The 16,579-nt window shown below is 38.4% G+C and overlaps 1 protein-coding gene across 1 annotated transcript in view; it reads right to left on the bottom strand.

Moving 5' to 3' along the window:
• OGFOD3 (2-oxoglutarate and iron dependent oxygenase domain containing 3) overlaps window positions 1–16,579 on the bottom strand; it is a 44,216-nt gene that overhangs the window by 15,528 nt on the left and 12,109 nt on the right. The window contains exons 4-7 of the mRNA XM_040530920.1: window positions 14,274–14,338; window positions 13,582–13,638; window positions 7,071–7,224; window positions 1,713–1,836 (exon numbers count right to left, since the gene is read on the bottom strand). Of these exons, the coding sequence (XP_040386854.1) occupies window positions 1,713–1,836; window positions 7,071–7,224; window positions 13,582–13,638; window positions 14,274–14,338 (400 nt within the window). The remainder of the gene's footprint in view (window positions 1–1,712; window positions 1,837–7,070; window positions 7,225–13,581; window positions 13,639–14,273; window positions 14,339–16,579) is intronic.

The following is a 16,579-nucleotide window of genomic DNA, read 5'->3' as shown; positions in this document are numbered from 1 at the left end:
AGTGCTGTGCGAGGAGACAGCTGCCCTCTCAGCTATCCAGAATTTAATTCTTATTTTACAGCTCTAATACCAACATGTTCATTTTAGAATTGCATCTGGAAATGACCTAGTTTAACTTACTTCCTTTCAAAATACTGGTGGCAGCATTTTGCAAACGACAATACTTTCAGTTCAGCATTTATTTTCAACCACAAAAGCTAAAATAATCAAACATACAATTCTTGATATCAAACCCAGAACACAGATAATCTCAGAGTTTATCTAAGCCATTGTTACAGCTGGCAAGTAGATCGCTATGATTTATAAGACATACAAGGAAAAAACAAAACAACACCACACAACCCACTTGCAGGCCACCATAGTAAGAAACCAGTTCAGGCTGGGGTAATGCCTGTCAGCAGACAATTACTGACGCTGCCTGTAAATAAGAACATTTCCATCTTTTTTCTCTTAAAAAAAAAGTCCATAGGAATATGAAGCTGTCCTTGATATTCCCTGCAAAAAATGTGATTGGTCTTGCATTATAAAAGGTTGAGGTACACTGCTGTAAGCTCCCTAACCTGACAGACAGATGAGTTGAGCCTGAGCACTTTCTTCCTAAGCATATTGCCCAAAGTAATTCCAGTTTCAAATAATCCACTTATCAGAAAAATCTTAAGCCATCCTTAAGGTTTTTTTTTTCTTTTTAAAAAGGTCAGCCTTTCTGACAGCCATCAGAATTCTTATCTTTATCAAACTTACTAAAAGCATGTACAGACTCATAACCCAGTTACCACGGTTCATCATGGTTCTGCACATCAGCAGCACAGTGGTTATCCACCACCTTCACACCTGGCCCACAGCAGTTGCAGGGTATTGAGCCACACCACAAACAGCAAAGAAACTTCTGGCCAGGAGGTGTAAAATAAGTTGCTTTAGTGTGGATTTTTTAGTGCAGATTTGCTGTACTCAGTGTTCACATGGTTATCTTGACTCTAGATGCATTCTAGCCTGCTAAACTTGTCTTTGTGTCCAAAGAAGGGCAATGAAGCTGGTGAAGGGTCTAGAGAACAAGTCTTATGAGGAGCAGCTGAGAGAGCTGGGGTTGCTTAGCTTGGAGAAAAGAAGGCACAGGAGAGAGCTTATTGTGCTTTACAACGACCTTAAAAGAGGTTGTAGAGAGGTGGGGATCAGGCTCTCCTCCCAAGCACCAAGGGATAAGGAAATGGCCTCAAGTCGTGCCAGGGGAGGTTTAGGTTGGATATTAGAAGAAATTTCTTTACTAGGAGGGTTGTGCTGCATGGGAACAGGCTGCCAGGGCAATGGTTGAGTCACCATCCCTGGAGGTCTTAAGAAACGTGCAGATGTAGAACTTTGTAGCATGGTTTAGTGGTGGATTTTAGTGCTAAGTTAAAGGTTGGACTAGATGATCTTGGAGGTATTTTCCAACCTGAAGGATTCTTTGATTCTATAACTGGATTGCAGTTCTAAATGCTACAGCTTTCAAAGAAGCCACTTTATGCAGCTTAACTCCACATATTTGAACTATTTCATCTTAGTAGTTGTAATCTTTACTTTCTACCTAATCAATCCAAGTAACAAGAGACAGAGAACTATATTATTCCACAATTACTACTGACACAAAATACCAACTCCCACTGTATCAGCCAGCCCACCCAGATAATAATGGGCACAATTTGGCCTGCTTCATGCAAGCAAACCAAGACTCTTACCTGCTCGAGGCTCTATCGTCTTGTTGGAACCTTCATCCATAAACACAAACCGTCCACCACCAAAATCTTCAGCATAGTCAGAGAGATACAGCAGTGAAGTATAATCAAAAGAGCCGTAAGTCACCTAGGAGTGAAGTCAACAGTTACTAAAACTTTACAACATTCTGCTCTCATCTTTGCAGAATATAAGCAATTAAGCAGATAGAACTGATTGGCTTTCTAATTTTCCAGTTGTCACATATTTAATAAAAGGGTCGCTAAAAAAATGAAAACATTGCTATAGAAATTATACATGTTTATTAGTCTATACTGTTTATACACAGACTACATACATATTTTACACGACTAGTATTTTACCTGTATTATTTCTATTATTACGGTTTGCAAAACTAAAGAAATGTTTTTATTGATCTTTGTCATCCTATCTCTACTGAACAGCTGGCAAAAAACACGGTGTCAGAAGTTACGCCTTTGCATCAAATCAAATATATGGAAATGCTCAGATTTATTTATATTATTTCAAAATCAGATTTCACCATAATGCTGATAAGAACCAAAAACAGTCTGTGAGAAATTAACCATATCTCTTAGCTAATCACTATTTGAGGTTTCTGGAAACCTCACCTTTTACCCTCTCTTTCATCAGCTAGCAAGCAGAAACTTCATGGTAACAGTGTATCAGACCTTCCCAATAAATACACCTTCGCTGGAGGAACACCTACTCCTTTCCATACAGGTTTTGTTTTTTTTGTTTTTAAAACCTTCACGCATGGCTTTCAAAGTCTTTGCTGCCTGTCAGCCTACAGAACAAACACCACGTTTTTAAGTATAACAGACTGATTTTCATTCCTGTTAGAGTATTATTTATTTGCCTCAATATGAATGTTGAAGATGGGGAAAAGAAATGGTATACATCGCATAGCTTCACTCTGAGTTTTACATATTTAACACTGAGCTGAAAATATTTCCTTTTCATATCTAGGTCACCTACAATCAAAAACATACTTAGGAATCAATAGCTGTATTCTCCAATTTCTTTACAGCATATCACAACTCAATGAAGTTCTGCTTTACACTGTCAAACAGCAAAATGTGCAGCACAGAAGAACTGCATAAATATACAGCGTTAGCAGAGTGTTTTGTCTGACCTGGTGACTGTTAGAGGTAAGTGTTACTTCCAAACATTGAAGTTCTCTAAATATTTTCCTTATTATTATAAGTTACATTCATTAGTGCCAGTTAAATTTTGGCTCAACACAGTCGTACGCATTATTCTGTAAGAGAGCACAGCAACAGATGGGATAGGAAGACATTTTCATTCTTACTCATTTTGTTATTATGACCATACAAGCTTAAAAAAAAATCCAAATCCAACAATACGCAGAACTGCACAGTCCAAATCAAAAGAATGAAAAATGTTTTGGTGATACCCTTGTCCCTATATTTACCCAAACCTTATCAGCAATATAAGGCAGTAAATGTGAATTTCACCACTTTGGTGATTAAAACCTACAGTTAGCTTAAGGCTCAGCTTGTTCTACTTCAGGCAAGAAAAGCTGAAAAGGGATATGAATGCTGCCTATATGGGGATAGGAGGAAGTGGAACGGGGGGGGGGGGGGGGGGGGGGGAAGTCTTCTTAATGTAAAAGCCAGGGTTCATGCAAACCGAAATAGGTATAAACTGAGCATGCATAAGTGAAAGCTAAAAAAACTAAAGAAAAATTGTACCAAAGTCCTGGAATAGATTTTTCAGTAGGAGAAATTCAAGGTAAACAAAACAAAGCCGATTCTGTGGCGGAGCCTGACAAGTCTGTGAAGAATGACAGGATCCTTCCCTTGGGACTGCAGAACTCTTCCAGTTCCGCATTACCTCTCTTAGAGAACATTATAAGACTATTCTGCTGTCAGGGTTGAGTGTGCAACAGCGATTCCATTATAAATCAGGCATTTGATGTTTGAAAGATCCAGCTCCAAACAAATTCCATCCAAGACGAAATTCCACATCTTAAGACAACACTCTGTTCAATCCACCTTGCTTATAAATTCAACAAGATTAAATGATTCATTTGGGTGATTTAAGGGTTTCCATTTCCATGTAACTAAAAACCAAATAAATTTTAGGGGGAAAAAAAAAAAATCCAATCTCATACACACATAATAGAACTGTGCTGTTCCGTTATGCAGTTAAAATATTCCAAACCAAAGATATTCAGATAGAGAAATGTAATTGCAATATACTCAGCAATTCAGGGGAAAATGTAGAATGTTCTCAAGTGCTCCAAGGAGCCTGTATCTTTGAACCACCAGCATCAGGCTTTGAAACAAAAATGTGTCAGATTCATTTTTCAAAGACTTGATTTTACCTTTCTTTTGTAAAGAGGAGAAAAAAAGCTGAAGTCTTCTAGAAGCAGTCCTCACTGTTTAATTATTATGCAGGAATACACAAAAGCATCCAACTAACTGGCAAAAGTTTCAACATCCTGAGTTCTACCGATCTTTCTTCAACATCGAGTATTCATGATTGTTCTGGGGGCCACACAGAAATACTACGGCACTTCTTTGTACAGTAATTCTTACTGCAGATCAATAGGGACACTTTTTCCTTGTTTTCAACTGCAGTGAAAATGAACGAAACTTGGTTTGTGTTCTCAACTGCAAAAACTAAAACACCAGGCAGACTGGCTGCACTGAAGATACGCTGGGAAGCAATAACCGGCCTATCCTATTTAGCCTTCCCTGAAATATTTTCTGACCTACTGACCTTCCTGTTTGCATTCAGTCTCCTGCAGAGCTTTGAATTCTAAATGCTGTATAACCTGACCATAATATATAATATCTATATAATTATTTTTTACCTCTTTCTAAATACACAATATAGATAGACATTTTATATATGTATGTTACATATACTTATGTACAATGTAGATGTACATTATATAATATATATGTATGTCTACAGTAGGTTAAAATTATATGCAGACCTATATATTCAACACATACTGTAACTTTTTCTGGAAGCCATGATCAGTAAACACATAAAGGAACGCTGCATCCGCAGATAGCTCCATTCCAATTGTACTTAAGGGGATTAAGAGCAGACAGAGAGATTAGAGGCTTGTTTGTGCAGCAAGGAAAGGATTCAAATTAATCCTCTGATACTACTTCAAGTGAACGATGTACCAGAAGTGAAGACCAATATCCAGTAGCAATGATACAAAGATGATGTAATTAGGACTTTCACGATGGACATGAAGTGAACAGGACCGAGGATGCCTCCCTGTCAGACCCTATTTAGGGCTCCATTAGCCTGGTTCAAACTGTTTTCTACTACCCAATGCAAACTGCTATCATTTAAACCACAGCTGTACGTACATTATCTGGCAATAGCTGAAGTCCCTTATCCCAGAGAAGGGACGAACCACTGAGCTGAGGCAGTTTCTACAAGAATGATCCCAGCCCATGGTGAACGGTCCATCTCGCTTCAACACTTGACACTGCTGCCAGCACTTGCTCCGTGTGAAGATCAAAGAGTGAGAATTGGACCACCACGTCATGAGCTCAAGAAGCACTTAGAAGAAATCTGCTCTAGGTCTCTGTACATAAGACTGTACAGAGACTGTACCACTGTACCCATGAATACTGTTCACCATAGTTGTGGTCTGGAAAGTTCTGTTCCCTTGTGCCCCCGTCCCTCCCTCCAAAATACAAGGAACTGATCCACACAAGTGGGACCCACATAAGGCTTCCAGCCTAACATATAATGCTGTCTGGACAGCGCAGACAGTGGCCCAGCATTGGCATGTTCATATGCAATCCTCACTGTAAGGATGCTTTTCAAGAGCACAAATGAAAATAACATTAAAACATATTTCAAACATGGAACATAAGTTTAAGGTGCAGACAAAAACACTTCAACAGTCTGAATGCTTTACCTTTCCCAGTAGTGAGCTTCCTGTGGAAGTCAGCTACTACAGAAATGAAAAAGTGTTCAAACTACCTATACATAATAAATAGGACAGGCTACAGTTTTAACTCCTGCAGTATAATCTAAACTATACTTCCCTCAGAAAATACCTTGAAATCTAGCATGCCAAATTTTCATATTTTAGAACAGGTATGTGATTTTGGGGGCATCAAATTCTACATGATCATGAACAAGATGTTTCGTAACTGTCACAACTGTGACAATAATCCTTCACTACTGTCAAATCAGACTACACAACTGTTCACTGTAGAAACTAATACGGTTTAGATAACGCACAGCAGATTTGAGAGACCACATTTAGTGGGTGTTTTTTTGTTCTTGTTGTTTTGAAACTGGAGGAGGGTGGAGGGTGTTAGAAAAAGCCAAAGCTAATCAGTTGGTAAATTACATGGCAGGCTGTTTAGGGAGCAGATAAACAAAATGTGGACAAACAGATGGATAAAACCAGCAAAACATCTAGCCCACTGTTCATCACGTACAGGCACTGTCAGGATGCCGTAACAGAGAAGCAGCTTGCACAAAGGAAACAAATTCTCGTCATGAAAACAGATTTACTTCTAAACGACAAAATAATGTGTACAGGAGAGACTTAGGTAGAAACACTTAATTGCAAGGTTATCCAACTAGCTTATTCATTTACCAATGCAAAACACATGTAGAGAAGAGTAAAGAAAGTATGAGAACACTGGCAAACCTACTTGTGCAGACAAAAAACACATTACAGTAATAAATCAGTCTTAAATTCTAAAATACGCTTTTTGAGACTAAAAAAAAAAAACAAAGAAGATACCCATGAGCTATTGAAGTTTCCTGCTTTATGCAGTGAAATTTGATTCTTTGAAAGTGTGAAAAACTATGAAGAACCTATACTCACAGAACATGCACTGAAAACAAACAAAACCCTCCATTTATACATAACTGAAATGTAAATTCAGATTTCAAGCATCTATCAGAAGACACAGATCAAGTCACAATGACCGATTTAGCACCTTTGAAACAGTTCCTGCTAGACCTGGCTGAAAGAGCAACACTCCAGTTGGAAACACAGCTTTGATGGAACTGGAAGACTCCATAGGTGCAGGTCAGCTTAATCAGCTTTTGACAAAACAGCAATTTCTGAGTAGTCATTCACAAAATTTATTAATTCTAACAGCCCTAAAGAACAAAACTAAGGTACAGAATATAAGAGAAAAAGGAATGGTCCTAGCCTATCCTTCTAAAATTCACTTATCTTTCCATTAGGTTCCTCTCCTGAGGATTTTTACAAGCTCCAGTTTTCAAACGTGCCTGACTAATTGTTTAATGCAAAATAACTTTAAAGTGATCTGTTAATAACTGGAAACATTTGCAACCCATCCCAGCCTCCCACTTACCTTGTCGATGTGGGGGTGCCAGTATTCATCGTGCGTTGTCTTGGCTTCAGTGCTGTTTATTCTAGAGAAGAATGTTGGCTTAGTCAGGTACATGGCGGAAGAGCTGATTCCGAACACCTGAGCAATCTTTTCTTGAATTCTCCGTCTCACATCACTGCAAAGAACACAACACAGCACGCTTAATGTTGAAACAGTGTAGAGGCCCCATTTAAACAGTGATGCGCCTCTCCTGATTCTTCTGCATTCTCCTTCATTCACTGTTATTGCTTCCTCAGAGCTAAGCTTCCTCCTCAGAGAGTAAATCAAGAGAAATGTATACCCATACTCTCCCCCTTATGTTGCCTTAAATGACTAATATCAAGTATAGCGAAGAAAAAAAGAATCTGCAGTGTTTTTTGTTGTTTTGTCCTCTTTTTATTATCATCATTATTTTCAAAATCTTAAGAAAAGGGAACTATTTGTCTCCTGTGGCCTAGATTTTAAAATTTCTTTGTGTAACCAGTGTGTTTTCCAATGGAATTCTATCACAGTCTTTAATTTTTCACTAGTTAATAAACAGATTAAGTTAGTTTACATACATATTTTTAATCCAAAGCAGATGACTGGAAATGTGTATGTTCATAAAGGGCTGCCTCTTGGGAAGCACCTTCAACTACTTTTAAGATAGCTTTAAACTAACAGATGAAGTCTCAGGCCCATGAATTTGGGATTCTAGGCCAACATATTCATTGATATCATAACCAGATTTTTATTAAAAAGGAATACCAAGATGTTTTTCCCAATTATTCTTAAAGTTTCAACCAAGGTATCTCTACCATGGCTATTCCTGTGTTTCTCTCAGGAAGCACAGGGAAAAGAATGGGGTTTTGTTCGGCTGGATTTTTTGTTGTTGTTGTTTTTAAGATCATAAAAATAGAAGATTAATAATCACACATGCTTCACTGCATAGAACTGCTTATATAGCAGCATCCTATGTTGTCTTTCAGGACAGAAAACTGCATACAGATCTAGACTATAGACTAGGGCCATCACTGCGTCAGCTTTAGTTCAGTCAATGCTTTTAAAGGGAAAGGATTTGCGACTCATCAGGAAGATCACTGGCAAATCCCAACAGTAAACACACATAGCGTAGTATTTAACTTGGAGGAAATTAAAACAACAACAACAAAAAATGCAATAACACAGTGAGATAAAATGAAAATGTTTTATTTTAAAATCTAATCCTCTGTGTTCCATAAAGTCTTAATGGACTGTTTTCTCCCAATTTACCACATTCTTAGCTGTTGTATTAGTCTTCCTTTTCTTCCTTCCCAAGTGCTTCAAAAGCACACAAGAACGAGATACTTGGAGTAAACACTCTTCTGAAGTTTTGATGGAATTATGTTACTAGTTTTGCATCTTTCTGTGTCAGACATTTCTCTGCTGGATTATACTGAACTTCAGCACAATTTACAAGAAACCATTTCCCAAGTATTCCCCTGGGGAATTCAAACAGTGACTAACAAGAAGTGACAGAACTAAAAACCACACCTAAGTGTTGGACTGTGAAAGGCACCTTTTAAAGACAAGGACCAAGAAAAATGCTTAATTACTCATCCTGTTCACAGCTTGTCCCCATCAAAAAATAATCAATAACAGACATACAGTTTGGATTTTTAACTTGTCTTAAAATAAGACAGGTTACAAAACGTTAAGTTTTCAGGGGTCAATTCAAACTGTTTTAGCTGTGAAATATCAAAACCATTAAATTTAGAGATGAGATTTTCAGGTATTTACACAGATGCAAAAACTGAGGTTTCAAGTTGAGAGCTACAAAATGGCAGAGTTTTGTAAAACTGACATCAGGAAAGGATCTGTGGTCCCTGGTCCTTCCTCTCATGCCTGTGGGTATCTGATCTTTCTGTCTTCTTTCCAAGAAGGTCGGACTTCAACAGAGGCTGCCTTATGCTTCCCAAAAAGCATCAGACATAGCTACTCATTTCACTTCACCATGATTTTGGAGGAATCAGGCACTTTGAACAGCCCAACGGAAGAATTAATAGCCTAACCCGCAAATACTGAAGAAGTCTGTTCCCCGGCTCTGACACCGGGTGGCCAGGAGCATCAGCCAGCTGGAATATATCTGCAAGTAGCTGTGCCACAGTCCTGACACAACTTTAAATCTCCAGCCGTTGTACTGCTCATTAAGCAATACCGCTTCCTCTTTTAGGCTGATTCCTTTCCCACTTTCAAACACTTTCTATTAAGATTTGCTGCCTGGTGTTTATAAGGCTCCGCGCTAAAGCCGCACTCCTCTTTGAGACGTGCAACAGCTTCAGGCAAGACTGGATGTTTTGCAAACCAAGCAGGAAACAAAGCTCTCCTCAACACAACATTTTTGTCTCCTGACACACAAAAACAACCACCAAAAGCCTAGCTGGTTTGGACCAGCCAGTGGGTTATCAGAAGAAGAGGAAAACAAGCTCAAAGTTGAAGCATGCCGCAAAGAGAAAGTTAGCACATCCTTCTAAAGAAACTTGTTTCCTGTTGATAAATTAAGCAGGCAAGGGAAATGGGGAGAAAAGTAATGAAGTAGTTGAGGTGACAGGTTTAACAGCATAGATTTAGCTTTATCCTGGTCTCGTGGAAGCACCTGCCTTCTGCTGACCTAGCAATAACCACGTAGCTAGCCTCTGAGTGTGGATGCACACTGCTGGCCTCTTATTGCCCTGTGTGCTACTGGCTTCAAGTATCGAATAAACTGCAGATTTCCACTGATACTTGAACAAATAACCCATATTGCAAAAATTTACTGGAAATGAGTTCCAAACAGCAATACCTTTGAGTGTCTAAATGCTTTTTCCTGCTGAGTACGTACCATACTGCTCAAAATACAGTGAAACTCCAGGAAATTCCTAGTTGAGCCAGCTCACGGATGTTATTTCTGCATGTAGGGTGTTTAATACTCACTTTCTAATAGTGTGGCATGAGACAAAAAAAAAAAAGGATGTAGATCCTATAAGCTAAAAAAGAAAAATTAAAAGATGCAAAGGAAGACTGTTCCTCATTGCCTGTGAATTGCCAGCAGGAGTTCTCACTTTGTCAAATGTAAGCAGCTGCAATTCAAAACAAATTTTAAAAAGTAACATAACGAACTTAATACTTAATGGGGGTGGGGGATTAAGGTGCAGAACAGTGATCTGACTGGGAAACATTGCATCACACTATTGCAATTAATGACACGGAGATCTGAGCTTCTAGTTAAAGTAAAAAAAGTAAAAAAAAAACCATCCTTTTACAAGTTAAATGCCAAAGGCAAAGCTAACTGTGCCATGGAACATAAGCTTTGCAGGGTGCTTTGTGACAGCTTTGCCTGCCTTTCATTTCACACAGTCACATTTACCCCACCACAGGAGTCATTAGCAGGTTGACAGACTTATCAGTGCAAACACGAACTCTGCATCATACTCCATAAGGCACCTCGTGTCTTTCTTCATGGAATGAAATGGGAATCAAATGTTTACTTTGCTGTATAAGCAAAGACACGTCTTTGTTTAGAGATCAAAATTTTCCCTAAACTACTACAGAGAATGTATCCAAACATATGCATCTATGTATTTCAACTCATTCTGTGCCCAGTTTATGCCAAATACTGCATATAGTTGTTTTCAAAAGTGCTAATAAAGTCACTCTTCTTAGCCTATAACTCTTCTCTTCAGCCTTGGCAAAACAGGCTAAGGCAAATTTCGGTTCAGAAAGCACTATCAAGGAAGCAATGAATGAGCCCAGTGCGATAAGAATGTAAACATTCATTTTCATAAACACTGTATCCATTCAAACTGCTGAGGGTCTAACCTGGTTCTGATCGGATGTACTAAACAGAGCTCTGCTATGGTGATAAGTATATGATTACCAAATCCAGTCAACAGTTAAGTAAAGAAAAATTAACTCCTCCCAAAACTTGTCAGCAACAATCGTACATTTTCACAGAGTCACTGGAGAATATCAAAATGCACAGCCAGGCTTGGGGAAAAGCAGAACAACACTCACTAAGAACAGCATACGATCACCTTGTATAAAAGCGGTGTACAAAATCTATTTTGTAATCAGAGCAATCTGGAAGAACAAAAAAGAAGAATAGCCAATAAAGCACTTAGAAGTATAGGACACACAGAACCTAGGAGAAAGGATGTTCACTATACTGCGGAGTTTCCAGATTAACATACCAGCAGCTACATAAGCAAGGACTGAGAAAAAGAACTAGAAGTGTCACATGAAAATTTCTGCAAGATACAAGCTCTGTCAGACCAGCAAAAAGAATGCACTGTTAAGAGTCATTGTGGAAAGGAAGATTTCAAGCACGGAGACAGGAACACTCACAAAGCTCTGTGAAACCACCCAACTTCCCTAGCCCACTGTCCATGTCTCTGCCCTGTTCCCAGTGAAAAGCACCAAAGGCAGCAGAAGCAGGCAACGTGATGCTCTTCTATATCCAGAAAGTTCCAGCAGAAGTCAGACGTGCAAAATGAATAAAGGGAGAAAGCGAACTATTAGTTCCCCTTCTGCTCATTCCATGTCTGTGCCTTAATAAGTTATAAAGCTTTTGGAATAAATCTTTGATGATGGCATTTTCTGCTGAAGTCACAACCTTTAAAACAAGCACGCAGATTTAAAGGTCTCTCTTCTGGATAAAGACGCATCTATTATGTGAAACAAGAGGAATTGCTGTAATATGCTTGTCAGGTGGAGGATAAAGCATCAGCCCAGAAAGCATAATTGATTCTGAAGCAACATAATTCTGACACAGACAGTTTAGAAACCAGCCTCCTGGCTAAGAATGCCTACTCGGATTTGTTATTGTTGCAATCCGTAATACTCAGATATGAATTACATCTAGTTATATCTCTCAAGAGTGTATTTTTAAACAGACCTTGGTAGGTAAATAAAAGTAATGAAGATAAATGCTCCCAAGAATAGCATAAAATCATTCATGAAAGACATAAGGCACTACAGTCTGTGTTAAGCACTGCCATTAATATGAACAAAAGCATTTAATATACGTTGTATGGGATTCATATCCAGCAGTCTGAAACATCCCCTACATTGGCATGCAAAACCAATGGAATACTGATGTTCCCTAGCAGTACTCTCACCTCACAATATAAGGGTCAGAAATGTTCGATGTTTCCATAACTCGTATGAATTTCTGTTCATGTAAAATACATAAATATTCTGCAGTAAGACACCACCTCCCCATACACTTGTATTATTTCTGCAGATTCTTCGATCTTCTGTAGAATAGCAGGCAGCACAAAGACTATTATTTTCACATTACTCCCCACTATCTTGGTGAGGCAGAGACTATTTTTCTTTACGCATTTGTAGTTCAGTAATAGTCAGTGTCACATTTTCGTGATGAGTTGTGGGACAGAAGTAAACACATTTGAACAATGGTCATCTATAAACATAACGGTATTTAAAAATGTTTAGGCTAAGTAATAAAAATAAACTCTAATTGGTTACTACTTAAGACAAAATTACTATAACTAATAAAATGAATAAGATATGCTGGGTGTATGGAATATACCTATCCATTAACATATTTGGATACTTCATACTACTTCCACCACTAGAGGGAGGTCAGATTCCTTCACAAAGGCAAGAAAAAAGGACAAAAAGGGCAAAAAAACCTTTAACTTTAGACTTTAAGATGTTCAAGCCAGGTACGTTTTAAATTATGAGAAAGCAACTGAAATGCTTAACTAAAGATTTATTGTGTCTAGTCAACAAAGAATGCTTGTTCCTAAACTTTGGCGACACACCTTCAGACACATGGATCTCGTTCTGTTTGTTGTCTTCGTTAAGTATATGAGCAGGTCTACAGGAAAGCTAAAAGTATCAGATGCCAAAGCTATTACATTATAGCGCTACTTCATATTCTGGCTTCTTAGGGGGAAAGTATGCTCCTCTTTTCAAGCCAGAACATTAGTAATTTGAAGTCCTTCCACTTCCTGCTTTAGCATTTTTAATGTTTTGCTACACTTTGCCCCCAAAAAAACAAGTTCCTGATGTGATAATAGCATAGGACTGTCTTTATCATCTAATGCAACATCTCTTGGATAACAGATGTGAAATACCAGTTAAAGTATTTTGCATCTCAGCTGACGTGTTCCAGCAAATAACCGAAGAACTCAGATAAGCAGCTCTCTTCGCTTGCAGGTCTGCAGGGCTGGCAACTGCTAAAACTGGGCATCAACCATCAACCCCTTAGGCTGCAAGTGAAACATGGGGTGAGGCCATCATCGGATTCCATTTACACCATCAATATTAGTCTGACATTGGTGATGGAGCTAAATAACACCAGCTGCTTTAAACTTAAGACATCGTCATTCTCAGAGATTACTACTTAGAGCTACAAGTTCAATTGCAACTCTGAATCCATCACATAGGACAAGCCCCTCTCAGCTTACACTCTACAAAAAACAACAAGTTGTATTTTGTAGTTCATCCTACAGTTATTCAAATTTTTTACCGATATAATGCAAAATCCTCTTCTGTGAAGATGTCTTGAATTTTGTCCCCAAAGTACCTGAAAAATGAATCAACATACTAAAATGGGCATTGCTGAATCACACTGCCCGAGTCATACCAAGCTGTATTCTCTCCCCATCTGTGCTTTACCCACAACCCACGTATTAAAACACAACTCAAAAATCCTACAAATGTTTGTGAAATTCCCAAAGCATTGCTCAAAGATCAAATATTAAAAGATTAAGGGATCAATATACAGCAACTGATAACAGAATTCCCCAAACATGAAAAATGTCCCCTCACACTTCATGAAATAAGCACATGGATTCAGATTTTTAAAAACAAGTATAGATTACTTGATTTCTTCCACTGCTGACAATCTATAGACTGTAATTGTAAAGGTAGGGAAGGAATATCCACCCAGAAGAATCACCAAACATATTATTTGCTGGTGCAAGAAGAACTCTAAAAATAAAGGTAATAGTAGCTTTCAAAGAGCTCAGCTCAACAAAAGGTATTTCCAGTTTTCCTGCCACACAAGCTTTTCAACTAGCCATGGAAACTGTGATGAACCTAACCAATTCTACAGCTGGTCATTCCTAACCCCAGTCCACAAGGCTTGAGAAATCTGAAAAGGCACAGAGTACTGAAGTTGTAGGGTAACAATGGCAGCAAGTCACAGCCCGACTTTACCTGTACAGATTAACAAAATGCTTCCCCAGTGAAAGAGCTCCAGAATGCAAGTCCAAAATTGATGCCTGGGAAAGGAAACAAAAATTTAAAAAGACAAAGAAGCGTGAGAAGGTTTTATCATTATTTATCATTGACCTTCAAGAAATATCCCAAGTTGGCTCTCATTTTCCATACACTCCCAAGCAAAACTATTGGTTTCTAGCTTTCAGGTCCAAAATATTAATGCTTGCTTTACAACTGCAAGCCTCCCTCGGTTTGTTCTACAAATTAACAAAAGATTAAGGTACCATATGGCTAACACACAGGACTACTATTGCCGACATTCAAATCCAACATACAGAATTGCCAGTCTTCCATGGACTAAGGGTAAGACACCTTGTTCCTGGATCCCTTCTTGAAGACATTTCCCTTCCACACAAAGATGACTAATTTTCCAATATTTGTGAAGTGCTCAAATAACAGCACTAATATTTAACTTGCCCAACGTTTGTTATTAAAACTTCTTCACCATGAGTTCCTGTATACTTCTCATATTTAATACAGACACAAATGTCTGCTTAAAAGAACAACTACAGTTCTAAAGCTTGCAGAGCCAATTTTTTTTTCCAGTGTCTAAACTGCTGTAAAATAAAACCAGGGAGTGAAAGGTTTTTATATATGAAAAAAATCAATCAATTTCTCCATTTGATTCAAGCCAAACGCTCCAGACCAAGCTAAAAGATGAGTATTCAGATTTGCTATGGTAGAGAGCTACCTCTCAAGACCCTAAAATATTTCCCTGAATTGAATGAAGTACACGTTTATATGTATTTTATGGACAGCAAGGGACATATTTATTTCCTTATTTCCCATCAGTTAAACGGTATTTAAAAATATACCTTCTTAATAGCAGCCTCATTTTCTGCACTGAAAATATCAAATAGCAACAGTTAATTAACCTGACTGGCACCAAAATTAGAATGACCTCTTTGATGTACAATATCCTGGAAAAAGCACTCTCATCTTCGGATCTGGCAGCTCTTGATGCACCACATACCATTCACATTATTCGAACAAAATCAAAACAATAATAGTATGACTAGGTGAGCTGCCTGGAAAGAATGGTAACCTCCATCTCACCAGTAAGAAGGATTTCTGGGCATGGCTGGGACAGTACTCAGTTTGATTTGAAGCCACTTTGTATTTTGACCCAAAAGCAGACAGGCTGGTGAACAAGCAGCCCAAATCATCAGTGCACTTACATGTCAGACTTGCAGTGCATTCACCCCTGCCCTCAAAGCACTTTTCTCTCTCCTCGTCTGGATCGTGTTTGGGGAAGACAACCATGACAATCTGAGCAAAAGAAAACTGCTGTATGCTCAATTGCTTTGAGCTTCAAAACTGAAATAGCGGAACTCCACAAAAGTCTCCATTTAAAAGAGATATTGACAGCCTTCTTTTAATGTATGTACCCAAATCACTTCACATATCCCTGAACCTTTAAAAATATGTAAAGTAACAAGCTATTTAAATGGACACAGCATGAGCTTTTTGGACCTCCCATTCTCACTGAAGTTCTCCAAAGGCTGCAGAAGACTGTTACAAAAACAAGTCATCTTACACTCATCCAAGAGCAGCTCTTGTAATAAGCTTTACTAGAGCTTCAGAAGTAAAACTTGTTCGTTCTCAGTTCCTCAAGCTGCAGATGATCACAGTGATGTGGTAGAATCCAAAATGGCCAAGTGGATCAATACAAGACTCCCCCAAGAAGTGGAGATATTCACAGCTGAAAAGGTAATAGCTACAGTACAAAGCCAGATGAGGAAGACTGAAAATGAAGTCTCGAGAAGATCGAATATTCCTCAGGGTCGTTTCAGACAGGGGAAAACATCCAAATGCTAAATGTAGACGGGGAGTTGATTACATGTGAGCACAGAGCTATTTGTTTAACAGCTACCTTAGAAAGAAACTGAAATGCATTTATTTTAGCCTCTGCCATTTCAGAACATTAAATATTTTCAGCACCATTTTCTACACTCAGAAGAATACCTTGGTGGAAGCTTCTGTCAACACTGTTACTTCAAGTTCAGCTGCCTGATCAGGGTTCATCAGCCATCAGTAGTTCAGGTCAATGCTCCCCAGTTGAAAGCTCTATAAAGTTTATCTAAAGATGGCAGGAACAATGCAAACACACATATTCACACACCTATTTCTGAGAGATGGTTACAGAACTCCTACAGAAAGGAAAATGAACTTCCTTTTAAAAAAAACACTACAACATATGTTCCTTTGGACCTTAAGTATCGTTAGTCTCATATTCTCCACCC

The sequence above is a fragment of the Cygnus olor genome, chromosome 18 (genome assembly GCF_009769625.2).
Source record: "Cygnus olor isolate bCygOlo1 chromosome 18, bCygOlo1.pri.v2, whole genome shotgun sequence".
NCBI classification, from domain to species: domain Eukaryota; kingdom Metazoa; phylum Chordata; class Aves; order Anseriformes; family Anatidae; genus Cygnus; species Cygnus olor.
The sequence above is the reverse complement of the archived record's forward strand: the minus strand, read 5'-3'. Positions and strand labels throughout refer to the sequence as shown.